Below are 22,803 nucleotides of genomic sequence, written 5' to 3'. Positions count from 1 at the left end.
ACAAAAAGCAGCTGGGAAAACTGGAAAGCAGTCTGGCAGAAATTGGGTATGGACTAACATCTCACACCATATTCCACAATAGGTTCCAAATAGATATATAACATAGATATAAATCTTAGATATTACATAATAAATTAGAGAAATAGTAAATGTAATATATTTTATGACTATGGAAAGGAGGCAGGTTCTTTTTTTTTTTTAGTTTGTTTTTTTTTGCAAGGCAATGGACTTAAGTGGCTTGCCCAAGGCCACACAGCTAGGTAATTATTAAGTGTATGAGGCTGGATTTGAATTCAGGTACTCCTGACTCCAAGGCCAGTGCTCTATCCATTGCCCCACCTAGGTACCCCCAGGAGGCAGGTTCTTAACTAAATATGAAATATATTAAAAAAGAAATAATTAACTTGGAAATTTTTGCAGTGAATTTTTTAGTGATTTCAAAGATCTCAAGGGAAGTAATTAAAATATATGAGAACAAGAGTCACTCTCTTATAGGTGAATGATTAAATAGTATCACTAGGCAGTTTTCAAAATACAAAAAACTAAATAGTATCACAAGGCAGTTTTCAAAATACAAAAAGCAAGTTATCAATAATCACCTGAAAAATTACTCCAAATAACTAAAAATTAGAGAAATGCAAATTAAATCAATATGAGGTTTTATTTCATGCCACCATAATTGGCAAATATGACCAAGAAGGAAAATGAAATGTTGGAAGGGATGAGTGAGGAAAAACACACTGATGTTCTACTGCTAAACTGTAAATTGATCCAATCATTTTGGAGGACAATTGAAAAATATACCTAAAAAGTGACTATATTGTGTATACATTTTGAGTCATAACATGAATAGGCCTATTTACCATAAAAAATCAAAATCAAGAAAAGGTCTATATTTGCAAAAATATTTACAGCAGCACTTTTTATTATTGCAAACAACTAAAAACTCTTTGGAGAATGACTAAAAAGATATGCTTTTTGAATGTAATAGAATATCACTTTGCCACTAAAATGTTAAAGAGAATTGAGTCAGAGAAACCTAAAAAGATTTGTGTGTAATTTGGTAGAGGGAACTAAGCAGTAAATGAAGAAAAATTTATACAATTGCAAGACACCAAAAAGCAACTTTGAGACAATTACTATAAACAATATAATACCTAACTATGGCTTCACAGGGATGACAATGAAATATGGTTCTCACATTTTGATTGAAAAGTGATTGGATAGAAGGGTAAGAGAATACATATTTTTTGGATATGGACAATGTAAGGATTTATTTTACTTGGCTACGTTAACTTATCATAAAGGAAAGTTTATTAGAGTGTCAATAATAGTGATATGAAAAAATACTCTAAATCATCATAGAGAAATAAAAATTAAAACAACTCTGAGACCTTTCAGAACCTATCAGAAATAACAAATGCTAAAGAGGGTGAGGGAAAATAGGTACACTAATACACGACTGGTGGAGTTGAAAATTTAGTCTAGCCATTCTGGAGAATAATTTGATCTCAGTTCAAGGGGCAATAAAACTTTGTATATCCTTTGACTCAGAAATAACATTACTAATATGGAATACTCTGTATTCCATAGAGATCAAAGAAAAGGGAAAGAACTTTAGTTCTTTAGTAATGGCATAGATTAAAAGTTGAAGGTATAGATGCTTATCAACTGGTGAATGACTGAAGAAATTGTGGTATATGATTAGGATAAAGTAACATTTTTTCCTCTAAGAAATGAAATGGGAGGGCTCAAAAAAATAGTAAGACCATTTGAATTGATGCAAAGTGAAATGAGGAGACTATCACACACAGTGACAGCAATGTCATGGATGATGCTCTCAAGATTTGCCAGTCACCAATGGAATAAAACAAGGATGTGTCCTTGAACCCATATCTTTAGCATGATATTTTCAGCCATGTTAATAAATGCCTTCACTGAAGATGAACATAGCCTCAAGGTCAGCTACCACAAATGTCAAATTTTTCAACTTGTAAAAGATGCAAGCCAAGACCAAAGTGGAGGGAGTGTTGGTGCATGATCTTCTGTTTTCAGATAATGATCCACTCAACAATATAGCCTCTAAAGCTGAGATGCAACAAAGTATGGATTAATTTTCTGTGGCTTGTGCTCATTTTGGTCTAGCAATTAACACCAAGAAAACACAGGTGCTCCATCAGCCAGCACAACACCATCCATATGTGGAACCATTGATTATAGCAAATGGAGTAGTTTGGGGTATTGTGGAAAAGTTCACTGACCTTTACAGTGTCCTTTCCAGGGAGGTACACATTGACAATGATGTTGATGCTCACATTGCCAGAGTTAGCTCAATATTTGGGAGGCTTGGAAAGAAAGTATGGGAGAGAAGTATTAGGCTGACTACCAAACTGAAGGTCTACAGAGCCATTGTGTTGACCTCATTGGTATTTGCCTGTGAAACCTGGATAGTCTCCCAGCACCATGTCAGGAAACTGAATCGCTTCCAGTTAAATTGTCTTAGAAAGATTCTGAAGATCACCTGGCAGGAGAAGATACCAGACACTGAGGTTCTTTCTTGAGCTATACTGTCTAGCATTCCAACATTATTACAGAGAATGCCCAGATGGGCTGAACATATTGTTAGAATGCCAGATGTATGTTTTCCAAAAATAAAAAAACGCCAAAATTATTTTATGGAGAATTCACACAGGTCAAGAACTCACAAGGGGCTCAGAAGAGCACCCTGAAGTTCTCATTGAAGAAATTAGAATTGATTGTATAGCATAGGAGACACTGGCATAGGACCACCCAGCATGGCACGCCCTCATGAGTGAGGGTGCTGCACTCTATGAAGAAAGCAAAATGGAAGTAACTCAGAGGAAACATGACATCTGTAACTTTAGAGGACCACCCAGGTGTTCATATGGACTATTTATGCCCAACCTGTGGTAGAGCATTCTGAGTGCATATTGCTCTGATCAGCCACAGTAGGACACACTGTAATTTGTCTCAAACAGAGTGATGTGATGCCATTTTTTGGTGTCTTTGATAACAAAAGACAAGAACCAACCAACAGCAATGTTGTAATAATGATCAACTGTAAAAGACTTGAGTACTCATCAATACAATGATCCAAAACAATTCCAAAAGCCTCATGATAAGAAAATGCTATCCGTCTCCATAGAGGAATGTGATGAACTCTGAATGCAAAATGAATTTTAATTTTCTTTCTTTTTTTGCTTTTCTCTTCTTTTATAATATGGAAATAAGTTTTGCATGACTTCATATGTAAAACTGATATCATTTTGCTTTTCTTTTCAGTTCCTGGGAAAGGTACAGAAGGGAGAAAAAAAATCTGGAACTCAAAATTTAAAAAGAACCCTAAAATAAATAAATGACTAATGGGGGAGTTTAAAGTTCTTAATATTTTGGAGGGAAATGGAAGAGCAACAAAAAAATTAAGACAGAGTTTCAAATAAAATATTTTTGCTACCTTTTGCATAAGGAAGTCTTCAAGTTTATTATTGCTTATAAAATAGGGAGGTTGTATGCACTACATTATTTCTAAGGTTCTTTCCAGTTCTAGATCCTATGATCTTTATCATTTATCTTAAAGGAAAGGGAGTCAAATATGAGTCATGACTTGGTAGGAAGCAGAAGAGCCACAAACCAATAAATAAACCAATTAACAAGAAGTTACAATTTGGTAAACATTATATTAGGAGCTGATAAGGAAGACAAAAAGAAAGAAGAGATTGATGAAGAAAAAGAAAGGAGGAAGAAAAGAAGGAAACTATGGCTAAGGAAAGGGAAAGAAAAGGGAAAAGGAATCCTGAAAATAGATCCACTGTTGATTGACAAATACATTTAAGATATAATTATCAATTCAACCTGGTCAATTAAAGGTAAAATATGTATGAATCACCAGGATAAGTTTAAAACTAGAGAGAAAGATCAGTCTAGGATACTTAGAGAAATATGAGGGTAGGAACAATATCATAAAGGGAAGATTTAGCTTTGCAGTCACAAGATACAAGGTCCAAGGCTAGTTGAAGGTTGTAATTGGAAAAGGTGAAGAGTTAGTCACCAATAGACTTTGCAGTAAGAATAAGAGTATAGGGTTTAGAATTGAGCTAACATCATGGACAAAATTTCATAAATTATCATTCAGAATGAGATAGTAAATCACTGAATCATAACTAGGGTAATACAACTCAGTTGTTGCCTTAGGCGATCATAACATGGAATGTTTTGTCAGCGTTTGCAGTTTTTGAACAATATAGAAATAATTGGGTTTAATATCTGGTTAGCATGGAAAGTTTTCTCTACCCCTCTTGTTTGATCATATCCTAGCTGAGCTCCTCTCCAGCCTGGGTTAAGCCCTGTTTCTATTCTCTGCCTTGTGACATCCCAAAGTCTTTGTCCAGAGAGTGTTCCAGCATCTTCCCCAACCTTATATTTCATGCTACTTACACTGGGCTTATTATGTATTACATGTCCCATGTACAAAAATGTTTAGTTGTTGCTTCTGGTTAATACCCTTCTGAAAATATCTAAAATGCAGCCTCTTAGGGAGAGGAGGAATGGGGATAAGGGTAAAGGGTATCCGATTCCATGTAGAAATTCTGGGAATTAGAGTCCTCAGAAAGATGAGGAGACATGTTAGCACTGGGAATTCTATCATGTTATGCTAGGAAGGTGGAAGTCTTTTAGTCCAAAAGAGAACTGATCCCAAAAAGGAAACAGTGGTGAGAAGATAGAAGTAGACTTCATTGTACAGGCCATGACCTCATAATTAAGGAAACTATTTTTCCCTGTTTATGATTTTTAAAATATTGTTGTATTAATATAAAACATGCTCCTTGAAAAGAATGATTATTATTAAATGCCATAGCATATAGAGCACTATGCTGCATGTTATAAAAGGAAAAAATAGCTAACACATGGAGCCTACCCTTATGCAAATTAGCAGTACTCATCCAATATATGCAAGTTTGTATGTACATACCTACCTCAGTACTTCTAGGATATGATTGCACTGGTGTTGATATTCTTTTCATGGGGAAAGTTGACAATAATGTTGTAACTTGATTAGATGGTCTTAATGTGCTAATGGAGCAGGAAAAAATGTCTTCCCTTTCAATCAGCCTAGAGAAAAATCTTTTCTGTATTTGCTTCATTAGTCCTCAGAGAGATGAGGAACTCTTGGGCAGTCCATACTCAAAGACTGTCCAGACTTCCAGGGCCCACTCATACTAAAGCTCCACTGGCAATGACTTTAGAAACCAATGCTATTTCCATGCCACAGTGAAGCAATAGGTAGGGAAATGTTTTTTACATAAATACACACACACACACACACACACACAAATGCACACTTGAAAACTGATTTTGAACAACTAGGGAAATTGTATGAACAAAGACAAGGAAGATGGGAAATGCAAGACATGTCTGAGGTCAGTGGTCAAATATGACTGAAATAGAAAGTGCATAAAGAGAAATAAATGAGAGGTTAATAGAAAGGTTTGACCAAATAGAATTGTTGTCATCCTGTTTCTTAGTATCCTAAATAATTTCTTTAGTCTTATTCAATCATAAAAATTGATCACATGAACTTTACTATAGGGAAGTTCCCAAAAGAAGAGTATAAAAAGACATTGTACCTTTGTTGGTGGTGTCCATGATCTTCATGCTCTGGGACACAGCTGGAGGAGGCTGATGGGTTAATACTTAGGGAAGTCCTTAGGGCCACTGCTGAGATGCCCACAAATGGTGAAGAGAAATTAAGCAGCACTGAGGTGGTTTGGTGGAAAAGGAAATTCAGATTATGGGTCACATTAATAGCCAATGGGTTATGCTGGCATGATAACTCATAGGTCCCTGCAGAAAAAGAAATAAATGATGTAATAGACAATTTTAAATTTTAACATCTGACCAGGAAATTTCTTGGGGATCCAGATAAGAGATACTTAGTTCTTACTTAGTAACTTATTAGTCTCTTGTTTAATAAAATATTTTTTAATCTAACAAATGATCAGCTAAAACCATGCCCACTGCAATCAAGCATTATACATGCTGTTGTCCATCAAGGAGAAGATGATAAAAAGGAGGGGGGGGTACAAGTTCATGACAAGGGGAGAATAGCACAGAAGGAACATAGGTGGAATCATAATCTTGAGAAATGAGACTTCCTGATGGAGAAAATACACTTAGAGCATTATGGTAAGTGTCATTATGTGCCAGCAAAAGGGATTTTTTTAATGTTTACAATCAGATCAGTTCACTTTCCTCACCTTTCTGAAAGATGTTACTTTAGAATTGTAATGCTTAAAGATTCTAAAACTGAATCTTGTACTGAATACCTGTAATGCCAAGGATCTCATTCTCAATGGTTCTTTGTGGGTGTTAGTGAATTTCTCTCTCATCAACCCCTTTAGAAAGAACATGAGAAAGGGACAGTCTAGTCTAATGGTTCCAGGAAAACAATGATTCCCCAACCTCCTTTATATTCAAGGGTGAAGAGAGGATAAAGTGCTAGTCTGTCTCTGGAAAGTAAGAGGGAACCAATTATTGTGCTGAAGCAATTTCTTGATACATACCTTTAAGACTCCTTTCATTCTCCATCAAGGAAAGAAAAAACCAAGGAAGAGGAAAATAACTCTTCAAGAAATACTTTTCCTCTCTATATCACATTTTAAATATTTTCACAACCATTATCTCAGCTTATCCTAATGATTTGACTCTATAGTCTACAAAATAAAATATAAACACTTTTGTTTAAATGTATATACCTTCCCACATTTTGCAATCTATCCAAGGTGACCCTTCCTTAGTACACTTCATTTCTTGTCTCCATACCTTTGAATGGAGCTCCTCCATACCTCCATTCCCTCCTCATGTTTGTCTAATAGAATCCTTCAAGATGCAGATTAAAATAACATTCCATGTGAAGCTATTCCTGATATCTACAAAGGCCTACTCTCTCAAATAATATTTGTGTATGTATATATATATGTTAATGTGTATACATATGCATGTATATTAATGTGTATACATATGCATGTATATTAATGTGTATGCAAATAGTGTCCTACCTTATATTCAACTACTTTGATATAATTCTCTCATTATCATTCTATATATCCTTAGTATTACAGATGTCTTCTTTTTCGGTTCTCTCATTAGAATGTCAGTTTCTTATGAATATAATTTTTTTCATTTGTTTTATTTGTATACTCAGTGTCCAGATCAATACCTGGTTTTAAAATCACTAGTAAGCATTTAATCACAGTTTATTAATTAATTTAATAAGCATCCACTGAGTTAGGCAGAAATCAGCATTACAGAAAGAAGACATATATCAAGATGAATTCAGATTTTGGTCAAGTGAATGTGTAAAGAAGTCATATTCATAATTGCAAAAAATTAAGTGGTATACTGTTGACTTCATTTTATATGATTCACTTATGTTTGGCTCTTTTTTATGACTTTCCCTTTTTTTGCTGAAATTTTCAGTCTAAAAGAGGTGCAATAAAGGCAAGCAGAGATCGAGATAAAAGAATATCTCTAGGGGCTCCTGCAGTCTTTGTAACTACCATTTCTCCTCTTCACAAACCATACTTACCAAGCGAGTGGTTTTGTCCACTGGCATCACTCAAGTGAAGAGTCACTGTTGGTCTCTGCTTTTCTCCATGGACCATGCCATCAGATGCCAAGAAAATGAAAATTGTGGTGGCTGTACAAGGTCTGTCAAAACATACCTAGGCACAAGTACACATATGTGACTCATAATATGTTTTTACATAAATTAAAAGTATCTACTACATTACTGTAAGGAATCATTGAAATGATTCCAGCCTACTAAATATAATATTGCTACCAACAGGTAAAGTTGCAGTATGACACATTTCAGTCAGACATAATGAAGAATATCTTCAGTTCCTGTTTTGATCAAGCCCTAAAGCTTCACTCTAAAGGAAGAACTTTAGAAAAGGAACATATAACCTAGACCATAAGAAGGAGGAAATGGGATAAAGGGTAGAGTGAAAACAGAACAAAACATTTACCAAAAATTGAAGAAATAGTCCAAGAAATCCAGTAGAGTTGTCACAGTGTTGAGAACATGAGACAAGAAAGTAGGAAGGGATTGGATATGGGGAAAATGTCTGCTGAGATCATATTTGAATTATCAATGTCTTCTCCACCACCCCTATTGTATTACCACAAGGGCAGGTTATACTCTCACTCCAAATCTCTCCCCTTCCCCAACTAGAAACTGCAGTGTTATGATTCAGACAACTGCCTAGAGGCAGGAGGACTAAATGCCTTCTTGAAGTCATTTTGATTCCTAGAATGCAATGATTTCAATGGTTAGAAGGGAAAAAGTACAATGAAAAGTGCAACAGGGCATTAACTTAGAATATTATTTCTCTTACATGCTAACTCTGATAATGGGCAAGTTACTAACACCTTTAAACTAATGATGAGGTGAACCAGTTAATCCCTAGTTTTCTTCCAGCTCTATATCTATAAATATCTCTTTAGACTCTGTGTTCTACATAAATAAATGCAGTCTTCCTTTAAATAGAAATTATTCTAAAAGTCAGTGAATTACATTGTATTATATACTCCCTTCTTGACTGCTTTTCATCTGTTTCCCCTAGAAAAAAGGAAACACATTCAAATTGCCAATCATTTTATTGATCTCAACTGCTATTGAAGACAAATTTTCACCCTCTTTGGAACGTATATAACATGGAACTCAGTAGTGTTGAAATGGATATTGGTGGAATTACTGCAGTCATATACCCATGAAACAAGAGTGATTAAACCTCAAAAAAACTGCTTCAAGTTTTGTAGCAGGATGCAACATTTACTAGGAGAGGACTCACTTAATGTGACAGTGTCCATAACCTGGAAGCTACATTACCTGTCTAAGCAATCTTTGGTTTTTCTCTAGCCCAAGAAGCAATCATTTGTATGATTTGTATGGTTGGCTTCATTAGTATAATCTGATAAATGCAGGAAGTTAGTGTGATAGAAATTCCTCCCCTCAACCCCACCCCTTTTGAGGAAAATAATAATTGTCCTATTTATTTCATTTCTTTCCTTTCCTTAGTCCTTTATGCCCCTTGTTATCACAAATCCTTCTCTGAAAGAAAAGAAAAAAAAAAAAGAGAAAAGACCTGGAACCATAGTATATAGATTGTAGTACAAAATCTAATCATCATTCTTTTATAACTCGAAGGGGCTTTATAGGCTACTGAATGCAATTTTATCATTTTATATTTGAGGAAATTTAGATTGAGAAAGATTAAGTAAGTGCTGAAAGTCACACAAGTTTACAAGGCAGGATTTGAATCTGTCTTCCTGGTTACAAGTCCACCATCTGTCTGCTATGCCGCCTAATTTTTCTTTAACAACAAATCTTCCGAAACTGATCTAATTTGGATCATCTGGGAGCAAAATTTGAAATATGTCACAAGGTACCTGAGAAACTTTTCCAAAGCCCTAAGCCTTTGGTGCACTAGAAGAAAAAAAGAGTTTAAAGACCTCAGGGAATTCTCCTAACCTTTTCTGTTTCAAAACAAAACAAAACAAAACAAAACAAAACAAAACAAAACAAAACAAAACAAAAACAAAACAACAAAACAACAAAGAGACCTGCAGAATGAAAGTTTGGGATGGAAGAACAGGCCACATCTGAACCAGGGAACAAATACAAAGACCAAGTAAGTATATGGTGACTTCCATCCAGTGGGGCTCAAATCTTATGGAAGAGTATGACTCCAAAAAGGACAAGAGAAATGTTCTCATCTTTGTCTCTTCATTGACACCACCCACCAGGAAAGCAGTTGGTCAACTGGCTGTTCTTATGATGTGGATACCTTTTCCATTTACCTAAGGCCAAGACCAACTTTTCATGTCCCTGTTAGGGTCTCTGTTAGCCAGACCACTGCAAAAACTGATTTCTTGGGTTGTTGGGATGTCCAGTGTTTATGTGAAGGGGTAGTGATAAAATTTTCAGGCCCTACCTGCAACATGATATATATAGGTGATCTGGTTGGGGAAAGAATTGCACAAAACACAAAATACAAAAGAAATGTTGTTTGATCGGGAAATGGAATGCCAAATGCCTAATTATGTGTGCAATTCTGAAAATATCTCAGATGGAAATCTTTAGCAAAACTCCCTTCTAGAAAAGGCTAAATTAGTAACATTTACATTAGCACAAGAAAAGAACAAGTTTTGTGCCCCAGGTTATTATTTACTCATCAAATACTGGGAGAGAGATACATATATCATCTGCATAATCCACTAATGCATTTTTCTGAATGGTTCAGTCATGGACCAATTTTTAAATACATAGCACTACAAAAGAAATAAAATCTGTTTGAATGAATTTGTCTATAAAATAAAATAAGTTAATAAACTTCATGTTGAAAATTCTTATGACAAGGATACAAACACATGTGATAACTACAAAAAAATGTGAAGGAGGGAGAAAAGTAAGAAAAAAATAAGAAAGAATATGTGTGTGCGAGAAGGAAACTTATTTTGACCCTATTCAAGATTTTGAAATGAAGCACAGAATTTAACATGGGAAGGAACATTAAAATTGAAGGACTAGAAGCATCAATTGATAGAATTTTTTTAAAAATAATTTTTTATAATTTACTATGATTTCTGTTCTTTAGAAAAATGCATTTTAGAAATAAATAATTACAAACAGATATTATAACTTTAGTTTGAAGTAAAAAATATTATTCTATTATTTCTATTTTCTTTACCTGAAGTATACAGTTTCATCTCAGTCTTTCAAGGTCTTCTTAAATTCTGGTTCTTTTTAAAGACCAGAGAGGACTTGTACAAGGGACCACAGAGAGTAGCACAATCAGAATTTGAGCCCAAGACTTCTGAATCCAAATCCAGGGTCTTTAAAGTATCATGTAGTGGATATTACAGAGTGAATATATCATTATGTTCAGAAGATTAAAAGCTCAGATCCGCCTGCCCCCCCCCCCTTTCAAGGATATGGTGTCCCTACAGAGCTCATCTGAAACATTCATCAGTACCCAGCAATTCAGGAGTTCACAAAAATTCTAATCATTTCTAATGCATAGAAGTAAGTTTATATTCTAAAAGATTAATGTGAAAGCCAAATCATTTAACTTCTCATAGGCTCATTTCCCTATCTACTAAAGTGAGAATCTCACAGAGCTGTCACAGGAATGAAACATATAAAGAGTTTTGTCAACCTTAGACTTCTATGTGAATGATAACTATTTAGTATTCTAAAAGTTTGGGAAGGCAGAAATCTCTATCATGCATCTTTTTTTTAATATAGTGGGTTAAAGGATGCTCTTTGCTTCTCCTGGCTTCTCAGGTAACTATAGTTGAACCACTGGTCTAGAAAACTTATCAATTTGGCCAAGTCTTTTTAAATTAGACATCTGTTTAGAAATAGCTGCACAGTTTATTTCTCTAGAATTATCTGAACTAGAGGTAGCAATTGGACTTGAAATATTCTTGGGACAAGGAATTTCTAAATTAGGAAAAGCTCCTCTACTAATAAATATTGTCACTTTCTCAGAAACTTCCTAAAACACTAAGGATTGGCATAAGACCACAAAACCAGTAAATACCAAAAGTGAAAAGTGAACATCTGTCTTCCCAATTATGAAGCCAGATGTCTAAGATGTCATCCTACCTTTCTCAGAGTTACTATTAGTACCTTTTCTTTATTTCTTCCATTCCCCTGGCCTTTGTATGATTTGTTCCCTATTTCTGAAATACCTCTTTGAATTGTTTATTTCAAGGCTCTATACAGGTGTTACCTCATATTTCCTTCATCTCCCTGGTTGTTTTACACTCTCCTTTTCCCAATTATCTTGTATTTACTTTTCTGGGTACACATTGTCTTTTCCTAGAAGAATGTAAGGTGCCTTAAGGTCTGACTCTACGTTTTTGTTCAAATTCCAAGAGGAAGCACAATGCCTTGTATTTAAAGATTAATAGATGTCTACTGAAATGAAGACAAAAGTAATTTGCTTATATTGATACCTTTGTGCCATCTAAGAATTTCTCCTTTTAGTCCTTGTGCTTGATAGTTCTTACCATACTCTGTGCTTTCATGGACATTATTGGCTACGAATGTCCCTTCCAGTTCTTACACTTGGAGGTTTATTTAAGATAGTTCTCCTTTAGTATACTGACTCTATTTAGTGTAATTCAGCCTACCGACCATCTTAATTGCCAAGACTTTGGAGATTCCAACATCTTGACCTTAAGTCAATTTAGGATAGAGCAGTTGAGTTATAACCGCCCATTTCCCCAGTAAGCCTGGGTCTTTGATACTCTTTGTCCTCTCCTTAAATCAAAAGATTACAATTAATGACAGGGGGAAATTATCTACTATGAAAACCAGTCTTAATAAACCTCAGATCTGAAACTTGAAACTTGACAACCCTTTGAACAAAATGTCCAAGTGACCTTTAAAGCAGATTATTTAAGGATGGAAATTCACATTAGTTCTCTGTCGATCATAGACCTATTCAGAAAAGTCCACATTTCCTTGGGACCAGGTGACAGCCCTCAGGACCACAGGGGACAGCAGTGAAATTCAGTATATCCATAACTCTGAAAGGACTTTCTTTGAAATAAAAAGGAAGTAAAAAATAAAACTAACCTCAAATTCCCAGTTGCTCAGTGATCCAAAGGTTCCACATGAAACCATCCAAACCAATTGGGGCCAGTGGTGGGATGTTAAGATAAAGGAATGTTTCACCTAATTCAGAATATTTTGAGAGAGAGAGAGAGAGAGAGAGAGAGAGAGAGAGCCCTCTGACTGCCCACTAGGACCAGACCCACTTAGTAAACAGGCAGTCCAAGTATTTCAACTTTCTGGTCATCCTTTGTGGTGGTCCCTGGAAAACTGACCCCAAAACTGCACCACAAACTTGAAAAGAATCTTCTCTGAGGTTTCAAAATGCTTTGCATTTGTGACTGACTTGTTGTTTTCCCCTATGTCCTTCAATTTTTCCCAGCTGTGGGCACTTCTCAATTCTGAAGGGGAAGAGGAAACCCTCAAGATGTGGCAGGTTGGCAGTGCCAGAGATCAATCCTCTGATGAATGGAGACTTGTAGACATATATCCATGAGAAAGGGGGGACTTTTTTTCTTTTTGTTGTCAATTTTTATTTTTATTCTGAATGTAACAAACAGCAATGGGCATTTCCACATAAAAAGTGGAAAGAAAAAGAGGATTGTTCATTAAAATGCAGATCTCCATTATCTACAACTTACTTTTTCTTTTCAAGTATAGCTAGGTCCTTTTTAGTACAACAGATGAATCCTGAGAAGTGGTTGAATGTAGCCTAAGGGACAGTATTTGAATTTGTGTTTGCCAGGTCATTCACTCCTGCCTGACTCTGTGATCCCAACAACAATAGCACACCAGATCCTTCCATCCTCTTCTATTATATCAAGTCTATCCAAGCTCAAGTTCTTTGCTTCCATGACACTATCTATTCATTTCATCCTCTATGATTTCCTTTTCCTTTCACCTTCAATCTTTCCCACCCTCAGCGTCTTTTCCAATGAGTTCTAGCTTCTCATCATAGTGCCAAAGTATTTAAGGTTCAATTTCCACATCAGAACATCTAGTAAATAATGTGAATTAATTTACTTAAGTATTGATTGATTTTATCTCATTGCTCTATAAAGGATTTTCAAAAGTCTTTTATCTAGCACCATAATTCTTTTAAAAGAAAGCATCAGTTCTCTAATGCTTAGATTTCCTTATAGCCCAGTTTCTTAAATGATAGCTTTGACTTTTGTCAGAGAGGTGATGTCTCTGCTTTTTAGTCTGTTGTCCAGATTTGCCATAGTTTTCCTTCCAAGGAGCAGTTACCTTTAAATTTCATGATTGCAGTCACTATAGATGAATCCAAAAATATAAAATCTGACATTTGCTTCCATTTCTCCTCTAGTTTCCAAGAAGTGATGGGATCAGTTGCACAGATTAGTTTTTCTTGCTTTTTTTTCCTGTGATGGATAATATTCTTTATCATAAGTCCTTCAGAGTTGTCTTGGATCACAACATGGCTGAGAAAAGTAAATCATTCAGAGAATGACCATCTACAACATGGTTGTAGTTTTGCATATAGTATATTTCTCATTCCATCTGCTCATGTAAGTTTTTTAGGGAGAGCATCCTGCTCATTATTTCTTTTTTCTATTTTTTCTTTTGGTTTTTGCAAGGCAATAGAGTTACAACTTGCCCAGAGTCACACAGCTGGTTAATTATTGTGTTTAATGTAGGATTTAAAATCTGGTCCTCCTGACTCTAGGGTCAGTGCTTTATCCACTGTGTCACCTTGCTGCCCCCATGTTCATTATAACAGAATGTATTCCATCATAATTATATACTATAATTTGTTCAGCCATTCCTTTTCAATATCCAGCTCCTGGTACCAGAAAAGAGTGGCTATAAACATCCTTCTACATATAGGTAGGTCCTTTTCCTTTTGGGTTTTAATCTCTGTTGGAATATAGATTTATTAGGTCATGGACTACGCATGATTTTATAGCCCTTTGGGCATAGTTACAAATTGCTCTACAGAACTGTTGGAATCATTTCACAACTCCCCCAACAGTATATTAATGTCTCATTTATTAATGTCTCATACTTTCAAATATTTGTCATTTTCTTTTTCTGTCCTATTATCCAATAGGTAGTATCTCAGGATTGTTCCAATTCACATTACTCATATAAATAGTGAGTTAGGACCTTAGTAGCATTGATAACCTCATCTGAAAATTGTTCATATTCTTTGATCATTTATGAATTGGGGAAATGGCTTTCATTTTTTATAAATTTGACTCTGTTCTCTATGTTTGAGAAATGAATTCTTTATCAGAGAAACATTTGAATTTTTTTTCACAGTTACTGTTGCTGTGCTTCGCTCCATCCTATTTCCCACCCACAATTTATGCTATTTTCTCTCCTTTTACCCTATCCCTTCCACAATCTTTCATCCTTTCTCTCATCTACCACCTCATCCTGACCCCTTTCTCACATCCCTTTCCTCTCCTACTTTCCTCTAGGGTAAGATAGATTGCTATACCCTGAGTATAGTTGTTATTCTCTGTCTGAACTAATTCCAATGAGAGTAGGGCTCACTCAGGACCTCTTACCTCCTCCCTTCCACTCCACTGTAAAAGCTTTGTCTTGCCTCTTTTACATGAAATAACTTCCTCCAATCTACCTCTCCCTTTCCCTTTCTCCCAGTACATTCTTCTCTCTCCCATTAACTCCATATTTTTAATGTATTATCCCTTCAAATTCAACTCCCACCTATGCCTTGTCTATAGATACTTCTAACTTCTCTAATAAATGATTAAGTTTATATGAATTATCAGTATTATTGTCTCGTGAAGGAATAATAGCAGTTCAACATCATGAAGTCCCTTATGATTTGCCTTTCCTGTTCAACATTTTATGCTTAACTTGAGTCTTGTATTTGAAGAACAAATTTTCTCTTCAGCTCTGGTCATTTCTTCAGGAAGGTTTCAAAGTTTCCTATTTCATTGAATATCCACATTTCCCCTGAAAGAGTGTTCAGGTTTGCTGAATAGTTGATTCCTGGTTGCAATCCAAGCCCTTTTGTTTACCAGAATATCACATTCCAAGCCCTATAATAACTTAATGTAGAAGCTGCTAAATCTTGTGTTATCCTGACTGTGACTTCATAATATTTGAATTGGTTTTTTCTGACTGCTTGCAATAGTTTCTCCTTGACTTGGGAGATCTGAAACTTGGTTCTAATATTCATTTTAGGATCTCTTTCAGGTGGCAATTGGTAAATTCTTTCAATTTCTAGTTTCCCCTCTGTTTTTAGAATTTTGACACAATTTTCCTTGAAAAGTTTTTGAAAAATGATGTCTAGGCTCTTTTTGGTCATGGATTTCAGGTAATCTAATAATTTTTAAGTTTTCTCCTCTAGATCTGCTTTCCTGGTCAGTTGTTTTCTTCCCAATGAGTTATTTCACATTTTGTTGAAGTTTTTCATTCCTTTGGTTTTTATTGTCTTGCTTTCTCATATAGTTATCAGTTTCCCTTTGTTTCATTTTATATATTAAGGAAATATTTTCTTCAATGAGCATTTGTATCTACTTTTCCATTTGTCCAGTTATTCTTTTAAAGGCATACTTTTCCCCATTGGCTTTTTAAACCTCTTTTCCCATTTAGCCCAGTCTGATATTTAAAAATCTTATTTTCTTCAGTATTTTTGGTACCTCTTTCACCATACCATTGATTTGATTTTCCTATTTTCCTACATCATTCTCATTTCACTTCCCATTTTTTCCATCTATCCTCCCTTACTTGATTTTCAAAATCCTTTTTGAGCTCTTCCATGGCCTGAGCCAAATTCATATTTTTCTTGAAAGCTTTAAATATAGAATTTTTGACTTTATTATCTTCTTGTGAATGTTTAAGGTCTTTCATATAATCATAGTAACTGTCTATGATCAGAATATTTTCTTCTTTTGTTTCCTCATTTTCCCAGCCTATGACTTGATTTTAGCTCTTTGGGGTTCTGCTTCCAGGGTGGAGAGCACACTGTCCCAAGCTTTTGAAGGTTTTTGCAGCTGTTTTCAGAGATACTTAACGTTTTCAATACTTCCAAGGTCTTATGAGAGGTTATAACTATTCTCTTGTCCTTTGCTCTGATCTGTGGGTGACCACAAGCATTTCTTTCTGCCCTGGATCTGTGAGGAGGGTCCCTGCTCTACTATGGCAGTAGACTCTGTCATGATTCTACTCCATTTCTTGGGACTGGGGCCCTAGATTATGACACAGATCTAAATATGCCATAATGATAGCAAAGAGACCCCTGTAATCTCCTTCCAACCCCTTTAACATTCACAGACTGAGAGCCCTGGAAGCAGCTGCCTCTGCTGATTCACTGCTCCTAAAACCTGCTCCTGGTTGGCTGAGGTCCCATCTATGCTGCTGAGGTCTGCACTGGACTGTGCTCCACTCCCCTAGTGGGGCAGAGTTATCCTGCTGACCTTCCAAGTTGTCCATGGTAATCTCTGGGTTGGAAACCATCACTGCTGCCATTAATCCAGTTTCCCCACAATCTGTTCCTGCATGTCTGGGGTTGGATCACTACTGCATAGCCTGGGTTGTACTATGGGTACTTTCTAACCCCAGTGCAACACACCCTTTCTCCTGTCCATCTTCCAAATTGTCTTGAGATGTAGAATTATTTCACTCAGACTTTTTGTGCATTCTACCCCTGTAGAATTTGTTTAGAGTCATTATTTAAATATATTTGGAATGGTTTGGGGGAGATCTCAGGTGAGTCCCTGCCTTAACTCCATCATCTTCAATTTTAGTCCTTTTAACATTAACTTTCAAATCAATGTTAACCTCTTCCCTTTCACCTTCATCAAGAGACTTCTTAATTCCTCTTAACTTTCTTACATCAGAATGATAGCATCTGCATTTCTGATATTGTTGATATTTCTCCCATCAACTTTAATTCTGGCTTTTGATTTCACATCATATATTCTCTCTATAAGTTAAACAATTAAGCTGACAAAGTCTTGTACTCCTTTCCTAATCTTAAAGCAATCAGTTGTTCCATAGTTAGTTCTAAATGTTGTTTCTTGGTCTGCATATAGATTTCCTCAGGAGAAAAATATGATGATATGGTACTCTCATAACTTTGCAGACTTGTCCCATTTTGTGTTATCCACATAGTCAAAGTCTTTAGTGTAGTCAGTAAAGCAAAAGCAGATGTTTTGATATTGCTTTTTTTCTGGAAATCCCTTGCTTTCTCCATAAGGCAGAAAAAACTAACAATTTGACAGTTCCTCTGCCTTTTCAAAAAGCCATCCTCCTCTTCTGATAAATTCTTGGTTCATGTATTTCTCTTTTTAAATTATCTTTTCTAATTCCCATTTTACATAAACATTTCCTTGATATCTCCAGTTGTCTTGAAGAGATTTCATGTCTTTCCCATTCTGTCACTTTCTTCTATTTCTTTGCACTACTTACTTAAGAAAATTTTATCTCTCCCTACTTTTTTTTGGATTTCTACATACAGAATTCAGAAAGCTACAGATATATTTTCCTTTTTCATTACCTTTTGTTTTCCTTCTTTTCTTAGTCATTTGTAAAGTCTAATCAGACAGCTATTTTTATTTCTTGATCTTTTTTTTTGGAATAGTTTTTTTTTTGCTTTGTTTCTGCTGTTGTCTCCTGTATAACATTGTGAATTTCTGTCCATAGCTCTTTAGATATTCTATTAAATTACTTTATCACCTCCACTTGATATTCAAAAGGGATGCTATTTAGGTCATACCAATATGTTCTGATGGTTTTCCCTATTTCTTGAATTTGAGTTTGATTTTTACAATAAGAAGTTCATGATCTAAGCCATGGTCAGGTCTGAGTCTTGTTTAATCAACATATAGAACTTCTCCACCTCTACTGCAAAGCATGTAATCAATCTGATTTCAGTACTAATCATCTGGTGAGATTCATGAATTTTTGAGTTGTTGAGTTGTTGTAAAAAAAGTATTATGATCGAGGAGTAGTTTTGACGAAGCTCTATTATTCTCTGCCGTGCTTGGTTTTGTATTCGATGGTCATATTTGCTATGATTCCAACTATCTTTTTTATTTCTTACTTTAGCATTCCAAAAGCTTCTGATGAATTTGATATTTTTGGCATTATTTCTAGAAGATGTTACAGGTCTTCATAGTACTGATCAACTTTTACTTCTTCAGCATCAATGGATGGACCAAATCCCCATACTAAGATATTGAATGGTTTACCTTGGATTCAAATAGATGTCATTCTGTCATTTTTGAGATTATACCCCAGTACTACTTTTCTCATTCTTTTATTGACTAGGAGGGATACTTTATTTCTTCTGATGGATTCTTGCTCACAGTAGCATATAATCACCAAAATCATTCATTCCTGTCCAAGTTCATTGGTACTCAAGATATTGATTCAATCTTTGTTTGACATCATCCAGTTTGCCGTGGTTCGTAGATCTTGAATTTCAGGTTCCTTTGTAATATTGACCCATTATTAGATTTTCCTTTTATCATTAGATACATCTGCAACTCGGTTTCCTTTTGACATTGGTTCAGCCACTGAGTTATTTAAAGTTATCTTCTACTCTTTGCCAATAGTACATTGGACACTTTCCAATTTGAGGGACTCATCTTCATGTCATATATTTTATTATATTAATACTGTCCATAAGAATTTTCTTAGCAAAGATACTAGAGTAGTTTGCCATTTCCTTGTCCAGGAAAATATCCTTTAGCAAAATTCTCTACTATGAACTGTTCATTTTGGGTAACCCTGAATAACATAGCTTGTAATTTCATGAAGCTATACAAACCCCTCTGCCATAACAAAGTGGTAATGCAAAAGGGATGGTTGGGTTTATAATTATGTAAAAGATGGTAAATTATGAAGCCCACATTAATGTTATCACTTCAATGACCAGGATTCATTATTTGCATTAATTGGGACATAACTGTAGCTTTCAAAGTTTTCCTGACCTTCTTTCTGTTCTTTATCTCTATCTTTATCTCTGTATTTTAAAACATATTCCCCATTGATATTTTTCTTTCCTTCTCTCCCTCTTTTTCCTTTCCTTCCCTTCTTTTCCTTCTTTCCTTCTTCCTTTCCTTCCTCCCTTCCTTTATTCTGTTCACTACTTCCCTTCTTCCTCTTCTTTCTCTCTTCCTTCTTTTTCTTTTTTTCTCTTCCCTACTTTTATTCCCCACTTTGTCCCTCCATTTTTGGAAAAAAACTAAACAAAGTCTGTTGAAAATATATATAATTAAATTCTCCCCCCCCCAAAAAAAAATATGTCACATTCTACAGAGAGATGATCTTTCAAAACTCAGGAAAATCTCATCTTAAGACACACCCTTGGTATATGTGTCCATTAATTATTTCAACATTTTAGAAGCATCTTCTATGTATGAGGAACTGCATTTCCTGAGGATGGAATTTTAATTCTAATTCAGTTCTATGAGTGGGGAATGGGGGAATGGAATTGGGCCTGTTGTGACTTTTTTAAAGAATCTTAGAACCATAGCTTTACAGCTGGAAAGAAACCTGTATGAGTTTCCAAACCCCTCATTCCAAACCCCTCATTTTGCAGATAAGAAAACTCAGGTCCATAAAGGTTCCAAACCCTAATTTTGTAGATAAGAAAACTGAGGTCCATAAAGGTTCCAAACACTCATTTTATAGATAAGAAAACTAAGGTCCATAAAAGTTCAATGATTGCACAGGATCACATGGATAGTATGCTTCCACCTCTGAATTAAAAAGAATGTCTGACAATTTCTAAGATTCAGGGAATTATTCTCCTTAGGATTTACTAAACAAAACACCAATAAAAGTTTTAATTAAAATTCCAATAATATATAGACAAATTCTTAGATGTTTTAATTTAGTTAATTTAGTTCTCAATTGTTAGTCTCCTTAGGGAAAGTGAGGTGACGAATAATCTACTAATATCTAAATGAATGTTAGTGATAGAGTTCTGCTTTAAGTCTGGCATTTCGGTTTTTGGACTCCCTCCTAGAGTCCTCTTGGAATATTTCTCCAGATGGTTATATTGGAAACCAGCCTTAACTGATACATCTTTGGTAAGAACCCTAGAGCAGAAAAAATTTTATAAAGTGCAATGAGATATTAGGGACTGTACTGATGGGAGAGATCATATAATAGAATAGTTGAAAATGGACAAAGACAAATGGCTAAAGACCAGTTTCTTGGAGGACAAAAAATGACATTAACTTAATGAGAAAACAAAATTATTAATAATTAACCATCATCTATTCAGCACCTACTCTGGCTAAGTTTCAATTGTGGCTGTGATGAAGCAAACACCATTATGGACACTAGTTAAAGTTTACTAAAGACTTCAGAATATAAAAAATGAACAGATCAATAATAATCATAGGAGAAATAGAAAACTATGAATGAATTCTTCTAGGGAACAATTTAGGGTGAAATTTTGCAATGATGTTTCCCTTTTTTCCAGTGGAGACATTTTTGGGTAGGGTTAACTTGGAGACAAGGAGAACAGAAAACTGCAGATGATTCTTGAGTTACATTAATATAACACTGGGTAAATTACTTAATCTATCCGTCTCAGTTTCTAATCTAATAAATGTAGATAATAACACGTTTCACAGGGGTCCTATGAGATTCAAATGACATAATATTGACAAACTATTCTTGAGACTTTAAGGTGCTATTTAAATAGGAGTTTTGGGAGGGGCTTCTAATTAAAGATTGTAGGTATTATCCTTATAAGGAAACTATTTTAAGGCCTTTGGGCATAAATCTTTTGAAATTATATCATGTATTTACTACCAAATAATAATAATAAGTAGCATTTTAAAGTTGTAAAGCACAAACTGCTGTTAGAAATATAATCTCCTCTGATCCTCCCACTATCCCTGCAATGCAGGTACCATCATTATCTTCATTTGGTGTGTGAAAGTTGAAATGATTTGCTTGGGGTCACAGAGATATAAACAGAAGGAAAGAAAATTAGAATTTATATAGCAAGGGACCATAGGAGAAAAGGAATAGGTCTATATGCATGTATTTAAGTAAAGTATATTTAGTATTGCAATAATATAATAATTTTATATATATATACATATATATCTCATCTATTATGTGACAGGAACTGTGCTTTCACATATGTTTTACAAATATTAATCTTATTTGATCCTTACACAACCCTACAAAATAAGTGCTGCTTTTATTCCTTTTTTACATTTGAGGAAATTGAGGCAAATGGAGGTTAAGTGAGTTGTCCAGGGTCATACAGTTAGTAATATGTGAGAGAATTTGCACTCAGGTCTTCCAGATTTTAGACCTGGTGCTCTATTGACTGGTGAAACCTAGCTACTAAGAATAAGTACCAGACACATGATTTGAATTCAGACCTTCTCAACTCCAAGTTCTTAAACATAATTTGTTGAACTATAAGCCTTTTACTTTATGACTTAAGGTCATCCTCATAAGCATAGATGATGGTAATAGCAGTGGTCTCAAATAGTGATGACCTCAGAATCTGCAGAAATATGTTGGGTTTTGATGCTACATGTTAGAAATCTCAGATTCTGACCCTGTCATTTATGTATCTATTTTTATTGTTTTATAAGTTTTATATAGTTTTATCTCTTATCTCAGAGTTGCTGTGAATAAAAGATATCATCAACTACAAATTTTGATGTAAGCATAACAAAAAGAAGAAAAATGGATAGTTGCTCTATTGCTGTTGGGTTGTAAGGTATCATTTCTTGGAATTGCCCAAATGACAGATTCTGGGGTTGGTTGCTGGTGGTACAAAGAATGGAGCTCTAGGTTCAGTCAGGAAGACCTCCAGTTTCAGATACTTATTAGTTGTATGATCCTGGGCAAATCATATGACTGATGGCTATCTCAGGTTTCTTGATGGAGATGATAATAGAACCTACTTTGCAGGTTTATTGTGAGGATCAAAAGAGGGACTATTTTAAAGTGTCTATGTAATCTAGACTTGTTCCTCTAACTTTCTAGAATTGCCCACCACCTAATTTGCTATGACTTAGAAAATCAGATCAAACTTTAGGATAAAGAAAGAGTAAATAGGATATAAATAAGACTTTCCTATGAATAAAATGAATTAGCTTTAGTGCATGGGTCTTAATAACATTTGGTTTTTTCCTACTCAGAGTCCGTTTTTCCCTTACTATTTGGAGCTCTTG

The 22,803-nt window shown here is 35.0% G+C and overlaps 1 protein-coding gene across 3 annotated transcripts in view; it reads right to left on the bottom strand.

Annotated features, from left to right (window-relative positions):
• The window catches only part of PAPPA2 (pappalysin 2), a 372,249-nt gene that overhangs the window by 163,698 nt on the left and 185,748 nt on the right, over nt 1–22,803 (bottom strand). For all 3 annotated transcript variants that reach the window (XM_074222103.1, XM_074222104.1, XM_074222105.1), the window contains 2 exons: nt 7,607–7,742; nt 5,646–5,862 (listed from right to left, as the gene is read on the bottom strand). In XM_074222103.1, coding sequence (XP_074078204.1) covers nt 5,646–5,862; nt 7,607–7,742 — 353 coding nt within the window. The remainder of the gene's footprint in view (nt 1–5,645; nt 5,863–7,606; nt 7,743–22,803) is intronic.

Source organism: Macrotis lagotis, chromosome 2, assembly GCF_037893015.1.
Source record: "Macrotis lagotis isolate mMagLag1 chromosome 2, bilby.v1.9.chrom.fasta, whole genome shotgun sequence".
NCBI classification, from domain to species: domain Eukaryota; kingdom Metazoa; phylum Chordata; class Mammalia; order Peramelemorphia; family Peramelidae; genus Macrotis; species Macrotis lagotis.
Note: the sequence above shows the minus strand (reverse complement) of the source record. Positions and strands in the feature narration are given on the sequence as shown.